Source organism: Eublepharis macularius, chromosome 8 (assembly GCF_028583425.1).
Source record: "Eublepharis macularius isolate TG4126 chromosome 8, MPM_Emac_v1.0, whole genome shotgun sequence".
Classification (NCBI taxonomy): Eukaryota; Metazoa; Chordata; class Lepidosauria; order Squamata; family Eublepharidae; genus Eublepharis; species Eublepharis macularius.
Genome location: NC_072797.1, coordinates 14,300,040 through 14,323,252, shown reverse-complemented (window position 1 = coordinate 14,323,252; position 23,213 = coordinate 14,300,040). Strand labels below are relative to the sequence as shown.

Genomic DNA, 23,213 nt, shown 5'->3' with positions numbered 1-23,213 from the left:
CTCTGTGGCTTGCTTTCTTCAGCGGAACTCTAACATGGCAAAATACTGTAACTCCACAAAATCCTTTTCTTCCTGGACTGGAAGAAGGACACTGCCTGGCCAGCCAAACTCGGGGGCTCCTTTCCTCTTTGGCAAGGAGCTGTTCCCATGGATTTGAAAAGAGGGATTTCCATTCCTGGGCAAGTAGAAAGAGGCCAATAGGAGGCTTAGTCTTCAAGTCGTCTTTTGCCTTTGCTGCCTTTACCTTCCCTGCTTAGCAGAGGACGCCTTTTCAGTTTTAAATCAGTGCTGTGCTCCCGATGAACACGGTAATCTCATAGCCACAGAAGGTTGGGTAGACATCATCATGCATAAGTGCATGGAGTCCCCTTGTTCGCTGTGGCTGGCAAGGAAAGCTGCACCAAAGAGCTCTTGATGTGAACCTGCAAGGCAGTTCCTGCCATGTTGTCCCCAAAGCTTCCTGCTGTTTTCTGCACATGCAGTTCACCAACACAATGGAAAGCCCTCTTGTAGGTTTGAATACCACGACTGTCACGAGCTTTGCAGGTGGCCTTGGGTAAGCCCCTCCTCTCAGCCCCAGCTCCCCAGCTGTATTGTGGGGATAATAATAACACTGACTTTGTTCACTGCTCTGAGTGGGGCACTAATCTGTCTAGAAGAGTGGTGTATAAGCACAGATTATTATTATTATTAATATCAATTATTATATTACTATTATTTATAGTGATGATGATGATCTGCACTTATATAATGCTCTTTTAAACAGATAAATGTCTCACCCAGAGTGGTGAACAAATTAGTGTTATTTATTATCTCCACAATACAGCTGGGGAGCTGGGGCTGAGAAGAGTGGCTTACCCACCTACTGAGCTCATGGCAGTAGCGGGATTCGAACCAGTAGAGTGCTGATTCACAGCCGAACCACTTAACCACTATGCTACAGCAGCTCTGATGTTGAATGCGGCTTAGGCTCCTTTGGATGATTTGCATCTTACGTTTCCCGTATGGGGGAAAACATAGACTAGGATTCAGGCTTTGGCAGTTTACTTTTGTGATCTTTGTGGAAACAAGCAGTGGGTGTTTCTGCACAGGCGCTGCTGGGACAGTCTGAGATGGTTCTAGTTGTGCCTCTTGGGCCTTGCTTCAGCAGAATAAATCGGTGGATGGGAATGGAAATGCTGTATGTGCACTCATGTGCTTGGATTCTGACCTTTCTGGTCCCCCAAACTTCCGTTTTTTTAGAGATGGATCTGACCAAGGGAAGGTCAACTGCTGCTGCTCTGAGAAGCAAGCCAATCTGGATGTTCTCTCAGCTTGTTTCTGTTTTCGAAGACAAACCATTGCTCTATGGTAGAAAAACCAAGCCAGTGTAGTGGGAGAGAGCAGGAATATTGATGTACATTCTTGTTCTGGTATCTTGCTTGGTTTTGTTTATAGACGATTTCAATGGTAAGCTGGCTGCTGGGTGAATAAAACACTTTGGCTGAGTTCTAGGATCCTACAATTCCGCTACTGGTAATTTGGCATCCGGAGTGCTCCCGCTGAAAATCTGTGCCTATCCACATTTCTAGCCCTCATAGTGGTGGAGAAAAGGATTCAAAATATTTGCTGCTCAATTTTTCTAAATATGCTCTGCTTCAGGGGGTGGCATTCTATGGCTTTTCAAGGAGGCTTTTATTAAAAGCCATAGAATGCCATGCAAATAATAGATAATATTTGTATTTCATGGATTTTATTCATTTACATCATTTTATTACTGAAATACAAATATTGTATATTATTTGCATGTAGTTGTTCCATGTAGTTGTGTCTTTTGCAGGAGTGCATAACAAAGCATCCCTTTTGTAGTGAAAAAGCATCTTTATTATTACGTTTTTATTCCAACCTTCCTCCATACATCGCCCGTCCCCTTCTCAGTCTTTACTAGTTCAGCTTGCATTGGGAACTGTACTTGCATTTGAGATTAGCTTTTGGCCAGGGCCTGCCTTTGGTTAAGATTTCCCTTCGCTTGGAAAGCCTTGGAAATGTTTCTCCCATAGGAAACAATGGAGAGTGGCGGGGGCACCTTGTCCAGGGGCCTATATAATTCGACCCAGGGGTCCAATCTTCTTGAAACTTGGGAGTTATTTAGTGGATAGGAAAGCGTAGGTTCCCTGCAAATATGGTAATGTTTGCTTGAAAAATGCCCCACCCCTGCAGCCCCCAGATAAGGAATAATAGCCAGATAAATTTGGTATTCTCTAACTCAGGGGTCATTTCCTAGAAAAAGAACTGTAGGAACTCATTAGCATATCAGTTTAGCATATGCCACACCCCCTGACATCACCGGAAGTGTGTCAGAAGGCAACATCCACCCCTCAGGCCCCTTTCCGCAAAAATTTCCAGTTATTTCTTTAAAGCAGAATGAACTCAAAGTGGCTTACCCTCCTCTGGAGAACCAGCCCTGCTTGCACCCACTCACTCACTCTCTCAAGTCACAAATGAAAATAAAGCAGCACGAATTCCAAGCAGCTTACGTTCCTTTGGAGCTCAGCACCACTCGGCTTGCACTCATTCTCTCTCTCCGCCCCCCTCACGAGTCACAAATGAAAGTAAAGCAGCAGAGCAGAATGAATCCAAGCAGCTTACGTTCCTTTGGAGCCCAGCACCACTTGGCTTGCACTCGGAGGAAAAGGAATCACGTGGGTGGGGCCAAAACCCACGTGACCTCTTTTCAGATCTACCGGAACACCATTCCTGTGCGTTCCGGCTCCAAATGAGCCCTGCTCTAACTGGATTAGAGAGTTACCTGGATTTCAGGGATACTAAATTTCTTTGGTATCCCTGAAACCTGGATCCAGATCAATCGGGGTTTTTTTATGCACACCCCTATCCACTCAAAGTCTTCTGTGCACATGAACTGCAAAAACAGGTAATAACTCTCCTCCCAGTGCTGTTTGGGCATGAAAAACAGCTACTTAGGGTTGCTAGGTCAGCTTATCCTCCCAGTGTGTGTGTGTGGGGGGGGGGGGCTGGCTGGCACTCACCTCGTCTTCGCTCCTTGCATGCAAAGTGATGCCACTGCATCAGTGCAGGAGCCCACTGAGAATCAACAACCCCCCCTGGTATGTTCTCAGAAAACGAGGGTTTCAGATCACGTTGGGCCGCCATTCTCAATAAATGTAGTTCTCAACAAAGGCCTTGTGTTCAGCCAGACGCTTCTGCAGCATTTGGATTATCTATGGACACTTGTACCTTGAATATATACTCTTACAATAAAAACCTTTGAATCAAGAGATTTGGATTTCTTGCTGCAAGGGGTGGGAGATGAAATCAAAGTAACTTGACCTCCATAGACTGACACTAAGGAAGGTTTTTTGGAGATCAGCAGCCAAGTATTAGACACCACACTGGCATTAAGAGCCACTATACCTTTATTCCCCCAGCGGCGGATGCCAAAATCGTTTCTTTCAACTGTATGGTAATCAGGGACATGACTCAATTGGAGAGACGCCCACATAAAGTATGGCATAATTTGAGTCCATTGGATTTGAGTCCAGTGGCACCTTGGAGACCAACACAATTTTCAGAGTGTCACCTGAGAGCCAAGCTACAAGTGACGCCTGACACAGGTTGGACACTTGTCAGCTTCCCTCAAGTTTTGATGGGAAATGTAGGCGTCCTGGTCTTACAGCTTGGCTCTCCATTACAGCTGCAAGACCAGGATGCCTACATTTCCCATCAAAACTTGAGGGAAGCTGACAAGTGTCCAACCTGTACAGCCAAGGGGAAACCCCCCCCCCCGCCGCCCCGGAACCCAATAATTACACAAACAATTTGTAACAAACATATTGTGCATATGAGAATTTGTATATAGTATAATTTGAATGGTCACTTATGATATAGAATAACTAAACACTGTTTGTTACAAATTGTTTGAGTAATTATTGGGTTCCGGGGGGTGGGGGGTTCCCCTCGGCTGTATAGTGTTTTTGGAACCTTTCCTGTTTTGCAAAATCAAAAAGAGTCCAGTAGCACCTTTAAGACTAACCAATTTTATTGTAGCATAAGCTTTCGAGAATCAAGTTCTCTTCGTCAGATGCATGGTACAGAAACAGAGGGGAGGAGGGGAGGAGGGAGAAGATGCAATTGCGGGGGAGAGGGAGGATGCAATTGGATGGAGGATGCAATTGGATGGAGGATGCAATTGGAAGAATTGGATGGTCTAGCTGTTTTACTGCTACAAACTAACACGGCAAACTCCTTTGAAGCCTCACACAAGCCAACTGATCCCCACACCAAAAGGAGATGTTTACATTTACTAGCAAAGGAATGTTTTGGTTGCATCCTCCTTCTCCCCCCCTAATTGCATCTTCTCTCCCCTCCCCTCCTCCCCCCTCCTCTTCTATATTTGACCAGTTTCTGTACCATGCATCTGACGAAGAGAACTTGATTCTCGAAAGCTTATGCTACAATAAAATTGGTTAGTCTTAAAGGTGCTACTGGACTCTTTTTGATTTTGCTACCACAGACTAACACGGCTAACTCCTCTGCATCTATTTTGTGTTTTGTTTTGTGTTGAAGTGTCCAACGTGTGTCAGGTGTCACTTGTAGCTTGGCTCTCACTCTCAAAAGCTTACACTCTCAAAATCATGTTGGTCTCTAACGTGCCACTGGACTTAAAATCCTGTTATTGTAAATGGAGAGGCCAGACTTTATCTTACTGAAATGGTTCTTGGGCTGTTTCTTTCACAGCACGTCTGCTTTCCCCAGCTCTTGCCTCTCCCTGAAGAATGGGGAAGTCCTTTTTAAAAACCTGAGCAGTTTAGCTGGGGGAATTTTATGAAGCGTGCAGTTGTGGCATTTCCAACATATGGGCAGGCATATGGTATAGCTTTTTTTGGCTCTTTCTCACCCTGAACAGCCGAGCATCCAATTAAACCAGAGCAGTGTGATATTTCCTCCTTTTATCTGTAAACACCTTTTGTCTCCTCCCCAAGGGTGATACCCAGCCTGAGAAAGAGAGAGACGGGGAAGAAGCTTTCTGAGTTTAAACCAGGATCTGCCATATCGCATTTGCGATCAACCTAGGCTTCTGATTAATTTTGCACAAGTCCTTTGATACCTCTGACATCTCTGCTTCTCTGGCGGTAACGACAAATGAAGGGTGCTTGTCCAATCAGGAGAGCAGGAACTCCCAGGATGCTCATTTCATCCCTCATGCTTAGGCAGAGAACCACATGGATCACAGGGCAGGCAGGAACATCGGTAAAGGTGGACTGGCAACCACATAGGGATGCCAGACCCCCACCGGGGTGGGTGGGGGATCCCCTACCCCCACCCCCCGCCGCTGCTTACCTGGCCCGCGGGGAGGAGCACACCTTCCATGTGCACTCCCCCGCAACACGGCAAGCTCCTGTGCGTTGCAGCTGCCCAGATTGGGCCCATTTTGGCCGATTGGGCCCTTTTCAGGCCACTGTGGAGTGCAGGAGTGCTCCTGTGCTCCGCAGCAGCCCAAAATGGGCCTAATCCAGGCCGAAACAGGCCTGAAACGAGCTGGATCTAGGTCAAAACAGGCCCGTTTGGGGCCGCTGCAGAGCGCAGGAGCACTACCGCACTCCACAGTGGCTGGAAACGGGCCCAATCCATGCTCCTGTGGAGCGTGGGTGCACTCCCAGGAGCCACGTGGAAGTGACATCCTTGTGCACACGCATGCACCACCCCCAAAGGTAAGTGCCGGGCCCCAATCTCCCACTGGGAGGTTGAGAGGGCCTGGCAACCCTACAACCACACCAGGCTTATTCTTCCTCAGTGTACAGTCATGGATCTTTGATCCAGAAGTTGCATACTTCTGAATACCAGATGTCAACTGAAAACATTGGGAGTGGATGGGTTACTGCCTCCTTTGCAAGCCTCTGACTATACAATGTTAGAGACTGGAGTAGCCAGACCTTTGGTCTAGTCCCACAGGGCTTTTCGATTTTCAATCCAGTCCCATCAAATGCATTTCACTCTTTTTTCCTTTCTGTGCTGGAGTTCGTTCTTGGAAAAAAGGATTGGAATGGAGGACTGTGATAGGGGGAGATAACGATAGCAGACAATAGCAAAATGAAGGCAGATAAGCAGTAACAATATAAGAATTGCACATGTATGATTGTACCAAAGACTCATTGAGTGTGGCGTTTGGTTTTCTGACATGGACCCTCTGCATGCCCTAGGGTGCTCATAAGTGAAGCATGTTCTTTGGGCACTGCACTGGGAATTCAGAGGAGTATTGGCTCTGAACATGAACTTTTCATTTACTAAGCCAATAATCACTCAAAGAACCATTCTCCTTGAATTTCCTTGAATCTGAATTGAGTCCAGTAGGATCTTAAAGCCCAACAAGAATTCCACGGTATAAGCTTTTGAAAGTCCAGCACCCTGGAAATCTTGTAACTGCACTCAAATAATTCGAATCGCCTGTGCAGTACTTACATTACCACTGTCTGCCATCACTTGGCCATCATCTGCTACCACCATCTTCCCTACCGCATCCCTCTGTTCCCATCCTTTTTGCCGTCGTAGAACTCTGAAGCTATGTCAGTTCAGCTTAAAACAAATGGAGTGAAATGCATTTGGCATGACTTCTGTCCACACACTTGGATAATGGATCCACTGTGATGTCGATATGTCTGTGCCCACTGTGGCACAGGGAGGCTTTTGATGGCAAGTGAGAGCATTCCCTGGACGAAAACATACCTGTTTTTCCCCAGGGAAATTTCGTTTATTGTAGAAATTCAATTGGGAGTGGACCAAGAGTGTATGCAGCTGCCATCTGGATACCTGCCAGGTGGATACCTGAACTATCTTACTGTAATACTTCCCTAACACTGTTTTTTTAGGCAGGTTCTTTGTTTGGACTGACTTGATTTAGTTTAGAAGTTCCTCCTGATGTTTTATATCTACATCACTCTTTACAGAGAACTTCATGATTAAGACTTCTTCAACTGGGAGTGAATCGCCTTGTAAATAACTTGCTGGTAATTGTCTTCTCTCCAAGCCAGTGCACACATCTGTTTTTCCGTGAGAATCCTGTTTGTTCATTGAGTCCAAACCACCTCACACCGTTGCCTTGCCTGTGCTGTGTCCTGAAAATATGATTTAATTGAGTTCTAGAAAAAGAGAAATGTCCTGTGTGTGTGTGTGTGTGGCTTTCCTGTAACCAGTATGTGTTCTCCTATATCATTGCAGGTTCTGGAATATCCTATTAATCCCGAAGCCAACGAGCTTCCCTTCTTGCGAAATCCAGACATTTTGGTTGGAGAGAATGACCTGACAGCATTAAGTTATCTCCATGAACCAGCAGTCTTGCACAACCTAAAAGTCCGATTTTTGGAATCAAACCATATCTATACCTACTGTGGTGAGTATCACAATCTGTCCTCTCTTGAGAGTGGAAATACATATTACTAAATACCTGGAGTCGCTTACATTCAAGATTTTATGTGTAGTTCACATGCTGGCTGTATCTTGCTCGGTGTATGTGCATGCCACTTTCACAGGAGCTCCCTTTGCGTGATTGCATCTGCAAGTAAGTTGGGAGGGCAGAGTGCCGATTCACCTCTGTTTTCGCTGCAAGAACAAGTACTGTAGGCTCCTTTGACTTGCCAATTTTCATAGATGTGGGAGGTGGGGGAAACTGGGATTTTGGCAGTTCTAAGATTACCTGCAAGGCTAACAAAGAAAGGCAAAGCCAGAGCTATTTCTTTAAAGAAATGTAATGTAACAGTTTGCATCAATTTCAATTGTTATCAGAAGGGAAAAATGGAAAACACTCGTGCCTCATGATAAATGGGATACTTTTAGCCAGGGGTCATTTCATAGAAAAAGAGCTGGAGGAACTCATTAGCATAACTCATTAGCACAACTCATTAGCAGATGCCACACCCCTTGACGTCACTGGAAATGTGTCATTAGCATAACTGATTTGCGTATGCCGCACCCCCTGACATCACCTATCCTGGCTGTTTTGGACCCAATCCTGGCCATTCAGGGCCGAAATTGGGCCCAAAATGGCAAAAAGGGGCTGAAAATGGCCAAAAAGGGGCCCAAAATGGTCAGGATCAGGCCACTGCTGAGCGGGAGAGTGCTCCGCCACCTGTCAGAGGCCCGATCCGGGCTGTTTTGGCCCCAATCCAGGCTGAAATGGGCCCAAAATGGCCAAGAGTCAGGTGGGCGGGGCCACCTGACATGTGACCTCTTTGGGGAACTACCGGAACTGCGTTCCTGTGCATTCCCCTTCAAAATTAGCCCTGCTTTTAGCAGTCAAGGGGGAACTGGTATCAAACGTGTGAAAGTACTCATGCAGAGCAAATGGAAATGTGACTGTGTGTGAGCGCAAGGGAAGTTAGAGGGGGGATACGTGAAATGAGGTTGACTTGAGCGTAACTAGGTACTTCATAATGTGTATCTCCACCGTGAGTGCGTCTGTCTTTGTAGGGAAGGGGGTGAAAAGTGAGAGTGGGGTGAGCAAGCAGAGCTGTTCACAGAGGAAGGAACTCCCGGCTTCCTCTCTGTAGCCCTCAAAACTACAGGGTTCCTGGAACCCTGGAAACAGCATAGGGGTGAACGGAGCTCCAGCAGCAGAATCAGGGAAAGTCACTGGAAACGTTCACTCACTCTGAGTAAAACCAGAAAAGGAGGCTAGCATCTAAGGAGAAGTTTCTTATTTTTAAAAGACGAGGAACCTGGAATTGTAGCACGGTTGGTTGTTCTGGAATGAGGTGCTTTTGCAGAGCCCTGCATTGTTAGATTGGACTGCACCGTTTTTGTGGAAATAGGACATTTGTGTAACAGAGAGAAAAGGCTCTTATTCCTTTCTACCAATCTCTACTATCGCAAAACCATCTCATTCCCCATCAAGTGTGAAATAGGTGTAGTGATGGGTGAGAGTCCCTCCCTCCCTCTGCCATTCTTGACTTTGAATCAGGTTCCACTGAACTCCTTGCAAATAGTTTGGGTTGTAACGATTGATCAGAAACTAAAGGCATTCGGTGACATTTCAGTCATTGGAAGCAGCATGATATTCCACCCCTCCCCTTAGCTGCAGCTTTGCAGTAGTAGCGATGGAGGAAGGCAAGCAACGGCCTGGCCGGCAAAGAGGCTTCTTCCTCCCCCCCTCTCCCATCAAGCTGAGCACAAGTTGAGAGTGATTTGGCATATCCAGTGCTCTTGGAAATGTAGCTTTCAAAATTCCTAGGGTTCGAGATTGCTACACACGGCACTGTTTCCCTGTCCACCCCGGATCCTGTTAAAGCAGGTGTGTGCTAGGTTTTGAAAACTCATTCCCAGGTGTGTGCTGGCCCAATTTAGGTAGCCCCCGATAAAACCCTTGTTTGCACTTTTGTGGAATCTTAATGTTCTTAAAGAATTATCTGTGAAATCCTAAACAGAGTTACTCCAGTCTAAGCTGATTGGTGTAACTCTGCTTAGGATTTCACTGTATGTGTAAGTTTACTCAGTACACCCAAGTCAGGGAGAGGAAACTCTCACCTGATTCCAGGGCACCATATGAGCCAGAGAAGAACTTAGGTAGTATAATGAACAATCATTTTACACTGACGGCAGTTCGTGAATAAGTTCATACTCTGAATAGTAAAGAGTCCAGTAGCACCTTCAAGACTAACCTTCGTCATGCATCTGACGAAGAGAGCTGTGGTTCTCGAAAGCTTATGCTACAATAAAGTTGGTTAGTCTTAAAGGTGCTACTGGACTCTTTACTATTTTGCAACTTCAGACTAACTCCTCTGGATTCATATTCTGAGTTACCACAACACCCACTGTGGGTCAGATCATCTTTCAGTTGCTAGTGCTACAAAACCATCTGGTCATATAAGACCAATGACACTCTAACACTTAAGACTAGAGATGGGCACGAACCAAAATACAAACAAAAATTCATGACGAACCAGGCTGGTTCGTGGTTCGTGAACCAGTGGTTTGTCAGAGCCCATTTCTGATGAACTGCCACGAACTTTAGGCTGGTTCGTTTGGTTTGTTTTTTGGTTCGTCACTGCAGACAGCCTGGTGCCGATCAATCAGTTTCCTAGGCAACAGGGGATGGACTTCCTGCAGACCTTCTGCTGACCTGGAAGTGATGATTTTTTGACCTGGAAGTGATGATTTTCTGACCTGGATGTGATGTTTTCACGAACCAAACGAACAGGTTCGTGAAAGTTCGTGGTTTGTGAAATTTGACGAACTACAAACCACATGGTTCGTTTTTTTCCGGTTCATGCCAATCTCTACTTAAGTCTGTCCAAGGCAAAATTGTTACTACTATTTAATTCCTTCTTTAAAAATACATTCAGATAACAAAAATAAAAGAATGCAAGTAAACTAAGCTGGAGTTTGTTTTAACATTGTTCCTGGATGTTAAAGTCTGTGCAAATAAGGACTACTGATGCACAGTGCCAGTGTTAAGAATTCCACACCCTTCCCTTCTGGCTCTGATGTGGTTGTAACTTACATTCTGTTTGTTTTTTAAAAGGTATTGTGCTTGTTGCCATTAATCCCTATGAACAATTGCCAATCTATGGACAAGATGTCATTTATGCATACAGTGGCCAAAACATGGGAGATATGGATCCTCATATCTTCGCTGTGGCAGAAGAAGCCTATAAGCAGATGGCCAGGTAAGCAGACTATCCCCCCCTTCCCCCCCTCCCCACGCAACAAACTCCCGTAATAAAACCAGCCTGGCTTCTATTGTGTAGAAATAAATCCAGAGTCTTATTAGGAGGGCTGTGGAGCCGTTCATGATTTTACTTCCTTGTGACGAGAATTAACTGCTGAATTTGCAGAATCTTGTGAACTCAAACTTCGTTTTCTTTCCTTCTGAGCAAGTTTTTAGTCCACATGACAGTGAAGGTGGGAGGGACTGTGAACATGTATCTGTATCATTCTGCTGCACCCTGCTATCGGTTGTGCAATGACGAGTCCCCTAAGATGATGGATGGATATCGGTAGTGAGGAGGCCTTGGCAGCGAAGAGTTCAATGATTTGTTGGTGGTTTCTTTCTTCGTGTCAACTTGTCAGGTTTCATTGCCTCTAGCATGACTTGGCCCTGACCTGGATAGCCCAGGTAAGCCTGATCTCGTCAGATCTCAGAAGCTAAGCAGGGTTGGCCTTGGTTAGAAATTGGATGGGAGACCTCTAGGGAAGACCAGGGTTGCAGAGGCAGGCAATGGCAAACCATCTCTGTTAGCTATGACTTAAGGGCACTCTCTACCACCACCAGCACGACTGTACTCATCCACCATTCAGAGTTAACACATCATATCTAGCTCTTCCATCTTGCTTGCACAGGAAACGGGGGGGTTAAATGGGGGGCGCTCTGTAACCTGGGGTTGGGAAATAACTTGGAGACCTGTGTGGGACAGGCATAGCGAAGATCCAGAGAAGTTACCCATGTTAGCCTGTAGTTGCAAAATAGTAAAGAGTCCAGTAGCCCATCTGATGAGCTGTGAGCTCAGATGTCAAGGTCACGGCCCCGGCCATAAGCCATGCTTTACAAGCTTAATGGTTTTAACAGCCCCTGCCATACTTTAGGGACTTAATGGTAACTGTTCTGCTGGGGGCTTGATACTCATTGACAAGCTGTGTAAAATCCTGTGTGTAAGAGATCCTGTTAGCTGACACCGTTTCCTCCCCGCATGCCAGCCTGGGGAAGCAGGCAGAGAAACTTATCTGTCTGTGTTGAACTTCTGGTAAGAGAAGAGCCGTTGTCACAGATACGTAACCTTGAAGTTTCTGGACTTTATAAAAACATTATCTTGGCTCGCATTCCTGTAGATATCTACTGTAGCTAGATTCCTTCCCGTATTTGCTGTAGATAGAAAGGGGGGATTGTGGGGGGGGGAATGGGGCTGTGCTTAAATGTCTATTTGTTCTGGGTATTGGGAACCAGGCTTTTTTCCTGACAAGGAACATTCTGGATGCTGAACTGGGAATTATCAATAAAGCTTTAACTCATGCAGTCCTGGACTCTTGTAGTAAAGTTATTGAGATTCAGCTGGCAGATCCTTTACACCAGAGGACTGTGGTTCAAATCTCACTACTGCAGGGGTCATTTCATAGAAAAAGAGCTGGAGGAACTCATTAGCATATGCCACACCCCTTGACATTGCCAGAAGTGAGTCATTAGCATAACTGATTTGCATATGCCACACCCCCTGGCATCACCTATCCTGGCTATTTTGGACCCAATCCTGGCCATTCAGGGCTGAAATGGGGCCCAAAATGGCAAAAGGGGGCTGAAAATGGCCAAAAAGGGACCCAAAATGGTCAGGATCGGGCCGCTGCTGAGTGGGAGAGTGATCCACCTCCCATCAGAGGCCTGATCCGGGCCGTTTCGACCCCAATCCAGGCTGAAATGGCCGAGTCAGGTGGGCGGGGCCACCTGACGTGACCTCTTTGGGAAACTGCTGGAACTCCGTTCCTGCGCGTTCCCCCTCGAAATGAGCCCTGCACATCTGCATGAATTCACTATCAGTATAGATCCTATCCAGAGTTAATCCGATCTAATGGGCTTAGAGTGACTCTGCAATGGACTGCAGTGTTACTGGCTTTGGGCAAGCTGCTCTCTCGTCTACACAATGGGATCAGTAATGCTGGCCTACCGTACAAGGCTGTTGTCAGGATGACAATGGAACAATGTGTGTGAGGCAATGTGCAAGATGTAAGTGGTGATCATCAGGTGTCAGATCACTCTTCAAGTGCTGGATTACTGGCCTCTGCAGTTGTCAAATGGCATGAAACTTCTATGAGCTAACCTATCCATTATGTTTACTGGCAAATTGGGCTGGTTCTCCTTGGACCCGACATGCTTTCCTTGCAGTTGCACAGCCACTTGTGTGTGGGGTGGGTGGGAAATCCATGTTTGAAGTGCCCAGGAGTTCATTTCAGCTCAGAACTGTGATGCAGAGGAAGAAAAGACGCCTGCCTTCCTTTCCATTTTCTCGAGCTGAAATGGCCCTTGCAGGAAGTTATTTGCATAAGTTCAGAGCTCCGTGTAGAGTATTCCAAGCGTTTGCAGCTCCAAAGTTATGCAGTTAAGATCCTGGTGGGGCAGTTTCAGTTTGGGAAAACAATGTGGAAGGGAAAGCAGGTCCCTGTCCGTCCCCCACTCCACAGTTCCGAACTGAATTGGGCTTCTGGGGACTTTAAAAATGCCTTTCCCAGCAGTGGCTGTGTGACTGGTGGGAAAGCGTGTCAGGTCTGGGAATCCCAATGCTGCTTGCAAAAAATAATAACATATAATTTAGCCCTAAGTAGACCTGGTAATAAATCCCAGGATTTCCTGCCTCTCTTGGTGCAAAGAGTAGTACATGCCACCCATTAGGCACCGTTTTCCAGCTGCTTTGTACCCGGTTCTTTCCTGTTTTCTCCAGATTCCAGTAGCTTCCAGCTTTTTTGATGTCCTCTAGATCTTGGTTTGGAGTCAGGCACCCTAGCCAAGTCTGTTCACCTCACCCCTCATGTGGGTTGAGCAGATCACGGTGATTTCGATAACAGATTTTATTTCTTTATGTCACTGGTACACAAGGTGGGTTTTAAACCAACATTTTCCATTTAGGTTGGTTGTCCATAAAAACATATTGATTGAAAACTGAAAAAGTCTCTATGCAACCTTGTAGGTTGCATTGTAATTTTCTTAAATATTTAATGTATGTACCTTTTAAAGAAAATGGCACATTGTGTATTTTTAGGTAACTCAGTGGTTGTGTCCCCAAATAGGGTCATGTTTACAACTTGCAGCCATGGTAGGTTTTTGTAGAGAGGTGGTGGCTGAAATCCACACCTAGAGGGGGCTTCTATCTTCTTTATCATGTAACCACCCAAACCTTCCCTGCCCCACCCTACAAAAAGGTAAATAATCTCAACAAGAAGCAAAGGTTACCAGGCAGCAACATCTTTTCCATCCTGCCTTCTGCCTGCACGCAATAATATTCATCAAAGTAGCCTTCTGTAATCCATTTGTGTAGCCAGCTGGGTGACCTTGGGTCAGTCACAGCTCTCTTAGAGCTCTCTCAGCCCCACCCACCTCACAGGGTGTTTTGTTGTGGGAATAATAATAACATACCTTGTAAACCGCTCTGAGTGGGTGTTAAGTCATCCTGAAGGGCGGTATATAAATCAAATCTTGTTGTTGTTGTTGTTATAGTCAAGGAAATTGATCAGTCCCAGATATGCTTCTGAGATTTTCATGCATCTATTCCAGTTGTAGAATTTGGGTTTCAGTGCTGCACAGTTTGGAATCTTTAGTGTAGAATGAAAGAATCCTCTTGAGCTATCTGAAAAGGTTAGCCTGCCCTTTGGTATTCAGAGAGAGTTTGTTTCCTCTTTTTAAGTGTCCTTGTTTAGTGGCGGGATATGGTGGCACATCAGCAAATTCTGGGAACTTGCACTGGAGTTTTTAAATAGGAGCGTTTGTTTATTTCTTTCATTTGAAAGCAAAAGCATTTTCTGTGCCTCCTTATTGATCCTTTTCTTACATTTCATCGCCGTTAACTCCCGTTGCAACTTTATCATTGTGACAAGGCGCTCGAGCCGAGTTCAGCACTGCTGCTCCCAGGTGCTTCTCGCGGGGCTTAATTGGGGTGTGTGTGTTGAATCCACCCGCTCCTGCCCCCAAATTGGCTCAGGCTGCAGTCAGAAGTTGCTGATGAGTTGGAGTTGGCAGCGGTTTCCGAGAGATGGGAAATCTCCACAGCCAGTTTCATCTTCTGAGCAAGGTTAGGGAAGCTGAGCCTGCAGAGTTCCCACATTTGCTCCCTGGCGGACCACTTAATACCAAAATATCCTTATGAAGTCAGACCTCAATACATAGAAACAAGAAGGGAGGAGCAGAAGCAGAGGGCCTCATTCTGCGAGGCACTGAATCACTTATGTGTTCTGTGAAGGCCGAGGTTTGAGACAGACAATAGATCGAGTTTTTTGTGCTGTAAGAAGTGAAGGCTGCTTGAAAGAGAGGGTGGGTAGTCATGGTGTGTATCTTCCCTCCACTTACCGGTACAGCGGTTTTGCAAGTCTTTGTGTTGTTTCAAACCCCTCCAGGTCCTGTTATTCTGAAGGTGAAAGTGGGACAAAAGAAGTCATGTACTTTGTGAGAGTGTGTTTGTGTGTGCTGTGTACACACACCTGCCACTGGAAGCAGCATCCCCCTTATCAGTTCTTTAAAAATGTCTCCTTCCTAATAACACTGGATGATTATTCATCTTAGGGGCAAAGAACCTGTTTAACATGTATTATTTAGGGGATTTATATACCACCTCTCTGGAGTCCTGCTGCAAACAGTGTATAAGAGAGTGAGGGAATGATGAGCACTCCTAACTGGAGATGGGCACGAACCGGGAAAATGGTGTTCCGTTGCAGTTTGTGGTTCGTTGCATTTCACAAACCACAAACCAGCATGAAATTGCCGGGTCCGCGAACTGGTTTGTTTGGTTCATGAATACGTTACTTGGGGGGAAGCAGACGATCTGCAGAAATCCCGCCCCCCCCCCAGTTGCCTAGGAAAGTGATTGATCGGCGCCAGGTTGTCTGCAGTGATGAACCGAAAAACAAACCAAACGAACTGACCTAAAAATCATCGTGGTTCGTCTCAGTTCGTCAGAAATGCTCTCTGATGAACCACTGGTTCGCAAACCAAAAAACAGCCCAGTTCGTGATGAAATTTGGTTCACATTTCGGTTCGTGCCCACCTCTACTCCTAACCCTTTAGCTGCCTTCAGCGTGTCCTACCCCTGATTCAAAATGTTATATTCGCTTTTGCAGAGTCATGGTTCAAATCCGCCTGAGATGAAAAGTCACTAGTGGGTGGTGGGACAGTTTGAAGTGGAAAACTGTTGGCCAAGAAAGGGATAAGCACCCCAGCTCCATCCTTCTCTGCTCCAAATCTTTCTGCTACTGGAGACATTTTTCATTCCCTTAAAAAAATGTACGTTCCCAGAGTCAAGGCATGATGTGTTTTCTCCTTGGAGTGTATTCTTTCTGCTGTTGTGTGGTGGTGCAAGGGACAGCAGCATCGGGCTTAATATATTCCCATGCCTTGCATTGCTGAGACGATTTCCTGGTGGGGCCAGATAGATGTCTCCCTCTCAACACCAAAAGCCATGAGCAAAATCTGCTGTCGGTAAGTAACAGAAGAAAACTGTGCGTGGCAGAGGGGCAATGGAGCAGAAATCCAGGCCTGTATAAAATAATGGCATTTAATTCCTAGAAAACAATTAGAATTTCCAGGGGTAGCAGAAGCACTGTTGTAGCCACCATTCTTTAAAGCATGCAACGGGTGTTGTTTAAATGTCTCCAGATGGTGTTTGAGAAAACACGCAGATCCCTCCCCCCCCCAGCGTTCCGTTTCTTGGAGCATGTTCCAGCCACTTGGAGCTCCAGGGGTGCTATTTCATGCACACTGGATGCTATCTTGTACAGCTCCCTACCAGGTTGCATACTTGGCCAGCAAACATATATCTGAAGTTGGTGCTTTGCCCCCCGGCGTGGAAGTAGGGCTGCTTAGGGCAGGGGGTTAGTGTGCCAGAGGAGATGTCTGGGGAGCTGTTGTTAGGCCTGTTGTGTGGCTTAGCCCATCACACCGGGGAGAACAGTTGTCTTGGCTGGATCTGAAGCTACAGGCTGTGCGTTACAGCGGCCAGCTCTCGGGAACTTGTTACCTGGATCCAGTCGAGACTTGCGTTGCTGGTTTACTTTTCCCCAGCGTACTTTGCAATGCAAATTAATGGAAGAAATGCAATGGGAAGTGATCATCATGTCCAATAAGAACTTGTTAATTCCCAGGAATCCCATTAAGCCTAACAGTCGGATCCTTGCTTTCCCAGAAGGCCACTTGCAGAGAGAGGGAGGCCCAAAACACCTACCCTCCCCAAAGTAATTGGCAAGTTTCCCCAGCCAGCAACTCTACCTTTCCAGTTGCACATTCCTGTCCTTGGTTTTCCATTGCGGGAGCAATTTTATGTGCTGCAAGTTACAGAACACAACAGAGCTTTCTTAAGTTCCCTGTGCAACATTTAAGGGGAGTTGTACGCCTTACCTATGCACAGTTGCTTTAGGGTCAAGTTACAGGGGAAAGTTGTTGAAAATATAAGATGTTTTTCACACCAGGTATGACTGACATTGCCAGGGCTTTTGTGAGTAGTTTCCTTGAGTGTGGCAGTGACTGAACATAAGTGTCTCTGAGCTCCTGGCAGTCTGGTATGAAGACTCTCGTGTTGCTTGTTAAGCGGTAATGGCTGTCCTGGATGGTTTTACTCTGCTCTTTAGAGAGGGGACTGGATGATCTGGACATCTAAACCACGCAGCTAGACATCTGGCCGATCTCCTGCAGGACCACATCGGGAAAACCTCGTCTTACATCAAAGATTCAGCAGATTTCATCAACAAAATCAGTTCTCTGAAACTCTATCCACAAGACATACTTGTCAGTTTTGATGTTGTATCCCTGTTTATCAAGGTTCCAGTAAAAGACACTATTGCACTTATTAATCAGATTTTCCCAGAGGATGTAACAGCCTTATTCCACCATTGTCTGACAACCAGTTACTTCCAATGGGACAACGAATTCTATGAACAGATGGATGGGGTGGCCATGGGGAGCCCACTCAGCCCAGTTATAGCAAACTTCTACATGGAACATTTTGAAAAAACAGCTCTAGAATCAGCACCCCACAAACCCAGTGTATGGTTCCGGTTTGTGGATGATACATTTATCATTTGGAGCCACGGGGAGGAAGAATTGATGGGGTTTTTGAATCATCTCAACAACATCCACCTCAACATACAATTCACAATGGAGAAAGAAATCGAGGGAAAACTCCCATTCCTGGATACCTTGGTCATCCGCAAAGCAAACTTTCAGTTAGTTCACAAGGTCTACAGGAAACCAACTCACACTGATCGGTACTTACACAAAAACTCCAATCACCACCCCCGACAGAAAAGAGGCATAATGAAAACATTAGTGGATCGTGCAAGACGGATATGTGAGCCGCACTTTCTCAGTGAGGAAATTAATCATCTAAACCACGCACTTCAGGCAAATGGCTACTCCAGAAATGAAATCCGAAGAGCAATCAAACCCAGGATGAATCAAACAACCAAGGAAAAACAGTCTCCTACAGGAAAAGTGTTTTTGCCATATATCAAAGGAATTACTGATCAGATGGGAAAGCTTATGAAAAAGCATAACCTTCAAGCAGTATTCAGACCCACCCGAAAAATACAACAGATGCTACGATCAGCAAAAGACAGTAGAGACCCCCTCACCTCTGCAGGAGTATACTGTATACCCTGCAGCTGTGGACAAGTTTACATCGGGACCACAAAGCGTAGCATCCAGACAAGAATAAAAGAACATGAAAGACACTGCAGACTTGGACAACCTGAAAAATCAGCAGTGGCTGAACATAGCCTAACGCAAACAGGGCACAGTATCTTATTCCAGGACACCAAAATACTGGACAACACTTCCAACTACTTTGTCAGACTGCACAGGGAAGCCATTGAAATTCACAAGCATAAGCAAAACTTCAACAGGAAAGAAGAAACCTTAAGAATGAACAGAGCATGGTTTCCAGTTCTGAAAAACACCAGGCTAACAAAACATTCTATCCCCGACAATAGCCCTGCAGAGAAGATTAGCACATCAAGTACCAATCCATATGCAAAAGAACCTCCTCAGGATACAGTGAAGCCTCCCGCCATTAGCATTCCACACCCTGGGAAACTCTTACAGGATGACTCAGCTCAACCCCACCCCTCCTGAGTAGATACAAATGACCTACATCTTTTCCACACTGTGACACTGAGAGATCTCTGTCTTTTGGTGCTACACCTCTGAAGATGCCAGCCACAGCTGCTGGCGAAACGTCAGGAACTACAATGCCAAGACCACGGCAATACAGCCCGGAAAACCCACAACAACCAAAGACCAGGGTTGCAGAGGCAGGCAATGGCAAACCACCTCTGTTAGTCTCTTGCCATGAAAACTCCACCAGGGTTTGCCATAAGTCGCCTATGACTTGAGGGCACTCCACCACCATTTCTCATCTTTACCGAAAATAAGCAAAGTAATTTTCCCATTTCTTTTCAAATTCATTAATGGGTCTTCTATTTATATAATTAGTTAATTTTGCCATTGTGCAGCTTTATCTTTTGACCCCCCCCAAGCCAAACTTTGGCCTCCAGCCCTGTGAGGTGGACCAACGGGGGGTAAAAAACAAACCCTTGTCTTACTGGGAAAAAGTGGAGCTGCTTTTATCCCCCCCTTGGGAGAAACTTATATATACCCATAGATTTTCTCTAGCTGGGGTTAAAAGTAGCTTGAGGAAGGAGAATAACATAATCTGCCTTGGGCATAAATGATTTAAATAAATCAGGCTTGATAAGATGACAATTAACGCTGATGGACAGTTCAAACTAGAGTTGCTAGGTGCCCCTGTCCTCCCAGCGGGAGGTGGGGGCACTGGCACTTACCTGCTTCGCTGCCCGTCATACGCAGAAAGCGCACACTCCCAGGTCCACGTGATGACGTCACTTCCAAGAAGTGATGTCATCACACAGGCCGTGATCACCCCAGGAGCGCTCCTGAATCAGGCTGGATTTGGGCCAATTTGGCCTGATTTGTGCCCGAATTGCTATGGATCGGGCCCAAATTGGACTGGAACAGGCCTCTGCAGAGTGTGGGAGTGCTATTGCACTCTGTACCGGCCCGATCCAGGCCAATTCAGTCCCGAATCAGACTGGAAAAGGTTGCTGCAGAGCGTGGAAGTGCTCTTGTCCTCTGCAGCAGCCTGATTCGGACCCGATTTGAGCCCGTGGGAATGTGCCATGCCCCCCAGAAGCACACTCTGAGAGGCCCCTTCCTCCCCTGCAGGCCAGATAAGTGTGCGGGGTGGGGGGTGTGGGTGGAGGGTGGGAGCGGGGAATCCCCTGCCCCCAGTGGGGGACTGGCAACCCTGATTCAAACTACAGGTGCATGTATTTCAGTTTTCTCCAAAATTTCTGTTTCTGTGAGGATTTTTTCCTCACATGTCACAGATTTCCAGAAATTCTTCTTCTCTGGGCTAGTCCCTCTGTCGTAGCCTTCACCTGCTTCACCGGGTTGTTGTGAAGATAAAATGGGGGAAAGGAGAGCCATGTGCGCCGCTCTTAGCTTCTTGGAGGCAGGCTGGGATAAAAATGGATAAACAGAATTATGATTTAAATCACAGGACAATTCACATAGGACGTAGGACAATTCATTCTATTTTTACAACGGAGTGGAGCTTGAACACTGAATGTGGCTTTTGTGTCTGAAGACATGGGAAATATTTGCACAGAAAAGCTTGTATGATTTTATGAGCGGCGGGTGTGGCCTACACACAAAGGTCTTGCGCTGCCTTATGATTTAAGGAACGATTTTGAACATTTTGCATAATTCAGATATTTCCGCCCCTTTATCTTCAGTCTATAATACCTATCATTGTTTTCCCTGTATAAATTGAACATTGAGGTGGGTGGGTTGTTTTTTTTTAAATCCGTCAGTTTTAGCCTTGAGCTCTGCTCCATTTGAAAGCAGGTTTAGATGGATTAGCTGTCTAATCCAGTATGACATGTCCTTTGTATGCTGTTTGTTTCGGAAACACTGGACTGACCCAAATTGTTGTGTTCAGACTGCTGGCCCACATGAGGTTCAGTTGTGCTGTCCCTTGCGTGACACAGTTCAGACGGGAAAAGCGGAAATGCACGAAGAAGCCCTATAGTTGTTTGTTATGTGAGTTGTTTCTTTTGTTCTTGCAAGAAGCATCTGAGCATGCTCCATAAATGTGGTATGTAGAAAAAACCTATTTGGCCATGGCTGGGTTCTTTTGCGGGGCGTTGATGTAAACTTAACAAGATCCATTGGCTGGAAGTCAAAATTACATGAATTCATAATTGAAGCAAGATCTGTATTGTTCTTTTTATTATTTTATTTATACCAGTTTGGTGTAGTGGTTAAGAGTGTGGGACTCTAATCTGGAGAACCGGGTTTGATTCCCCACTCCTCCACTTAATGCCAGCTGGGTGACCTTGGCTCAGTCATGGCTCTCAGAGCTCGCTCAGCCCCACCCACCTCAGAGGGTGACTGTTGTGGGGATAATAATAGCATACTTTGTAAACCGCTCTGCGTGGGTGTTAAGTCATCCTGAAGAGCGGTATATAAATCGTATGTTGTTGTTGCTGTGGTTATTTATAGTCCGACTTTCTTGCTGACACTTGAGGCCAATCAGTAAAGAAAGTTAATTAAAGTAACAAGGGAGTGTGTGTGTGTGTGTGTGTGTGTGTGGGTGGGTGTGTGTTTAGGTGTGTGGGGCCCATTTTGTACCCTGTCTGGGCAACTGAATATAGATCCTCCCCAGAATGGTGGTTTTAGAAATGACATTTTTTGAAGTAGAACCGGAATCCAATGGCACTGTAAAGATTAAGAAAAAAATATATCCTGGATCAAACTTCTGAGAGTCAGAGCACATTTCATTACCTGCATCTGCTGAAGTGAGTTCTGACCCGCAAAAGCTTATGTTGGAATATATTTTGTCATTCTTTAAGATGTGCCACTGGACGCCTGTTTTATTTTGTTGCCACAAACTACCCATCTGGAATTCGTTAAAGCCATTTATATCCTGCTGGTGCCACCTGAGAGAAGAGGTCCAGAGGTGGATTTCAATATTATTTAAATCAGTATTGATTGGGAAAATGTATGAAGTAGCCATAAGAAAAAATAAAATACAGAGACAGCCTTTGCTTAAACCTCGAGTTGTAAATGGCGGTGGATAAGAATGGTCAAGCCAATCCAAAACCGTGAAGGATAACCAGAAATTAATCAAGACAGCAGTTGCAAAACAGTCAAAAAATTGCAGAGCAGGTTCTATATTTAGCAAACTCAGTAAAACACCAAAGATCAGCATAAAGGGACCATTTCCAGCAATCAGCAAAATACTAAGAAAGAAAAAGTAGTGCAAACAACTCTTGGGAAGGTATTCCTGATTTGTACCCGCTGTGCAAAATGTGCACTCTTTTTAGGGCTGCCCCCCACCCGTAGAAGAAGATTCTCTGTTAATGACTTAGATGCCCTAGTGGATTTCTGTGCGAGACTCTGAATTGTGTTTGCCTGTTCCTATGCGCAGAAAGCAAAAATCATACACGAGATGAAATGTAAATATAATTGCCGTTTGTAATAGGACACGGGTGCCTGACTCCATATTGAAAGAGGGATTATTGACATGACAATGGGAAGATGATCTTATTTGACTGCCCTCCAGGCTTCCTTATTTCCCAGAAATGTGCTGTTGAGCCTTCAGATTTAAAATAAAATAATATTTAACATGCGCGTTGGCAGCATTGGCTTCTGGAATGTTGACGAGCTGTCGGTTCATAAAAGGAGGAGAATATAAGAATAGGGATTGGAGTTGAATGGTAAATCTCCTCTTCAGTTGGAAAGCATTGGGAGGGGAGACTGCAGCCAGCTCTTATAACAAGAAAATGTGGGGGGGGGGGAGGAATAATTTCTTCAAAGAGAATTTAAAAGAAAAGCTAAATGTGAAGATGGTGCTTCGAGGTTTAGCAGTGCGCTTAAGCCAGTTGGAAACGGGGGTGTTTATGCCTGCCCAACTGCACACTGGATTGTGACTAAAGAGTTCTAGGGAACAACCCAAGTGCCAGAAATGTATAATAGGCTCTTTGGGTATTGCATGGATCTTTTGGGTATTGCAATGTTAAGCTGATCCCCTGGGATGTGATGCAGTTAAAATTAAGCACTTTTAACTTGCATTGATCTGAGCAGGAAAGAGAGCGAGGAACATGTAATTGAAATCAGTGGAGCTTAAAAAGTGCTCCTTTTAAAGTAGCCACCATCACGCATGTCTTGGGCAATGCCCAGATTAAACTATTGCGTTGCAATAGTGGTGAGTGGCTGTGGCTCAGTGAGGAGAGCAACTGCTTGGCATGCAGAAAATCCTAGGTTAATTTCCTCTTTGCCTCTGGAAGGCTCTGTCAGTTTCACCTCCCCTTCTAAGAGGCAAAGAGGAAATAAACAAACCTGAGCATTGACCTCCCTGGCTGGGTAGAGAGGGGGAATTGACAAAGCCTTCCGATCTCTTTTAAAACTCAGCTTCCCAGCTAACTTTGCGACTCCCTTCACGTGCTCCTCCTCGTGTAAT

At 45.6% G+C, this 23,213-nt stretch overlaps 1 protein-coding gene across 2 annotated transcripts in view; it reads left to right on the top strand.

The window, feature by feature from the left end:
- Positions 1-23,213, top strand: part of MYO5B (myosin VB) — a 374,307-nt gene that overhangs the window by 115,326 nt on the left and 235,768 nt on the right. For both annotated transcript variants that reach the window (XM_054986803.1, XM_054986802.1), the window contains exons 3-4: positions 7,213-7,384; positions 10,511-10,655. In XM_054986803.1, the coding sequence (XP_054842778.1) occupies positions 7,213-7,384; positions 10,511-10,655 (317 nt within the window). The remainder of the gene's footprint in view (positions 1-7,212; positions 7,385-10,510; positions 10,656-23,213) is intronic.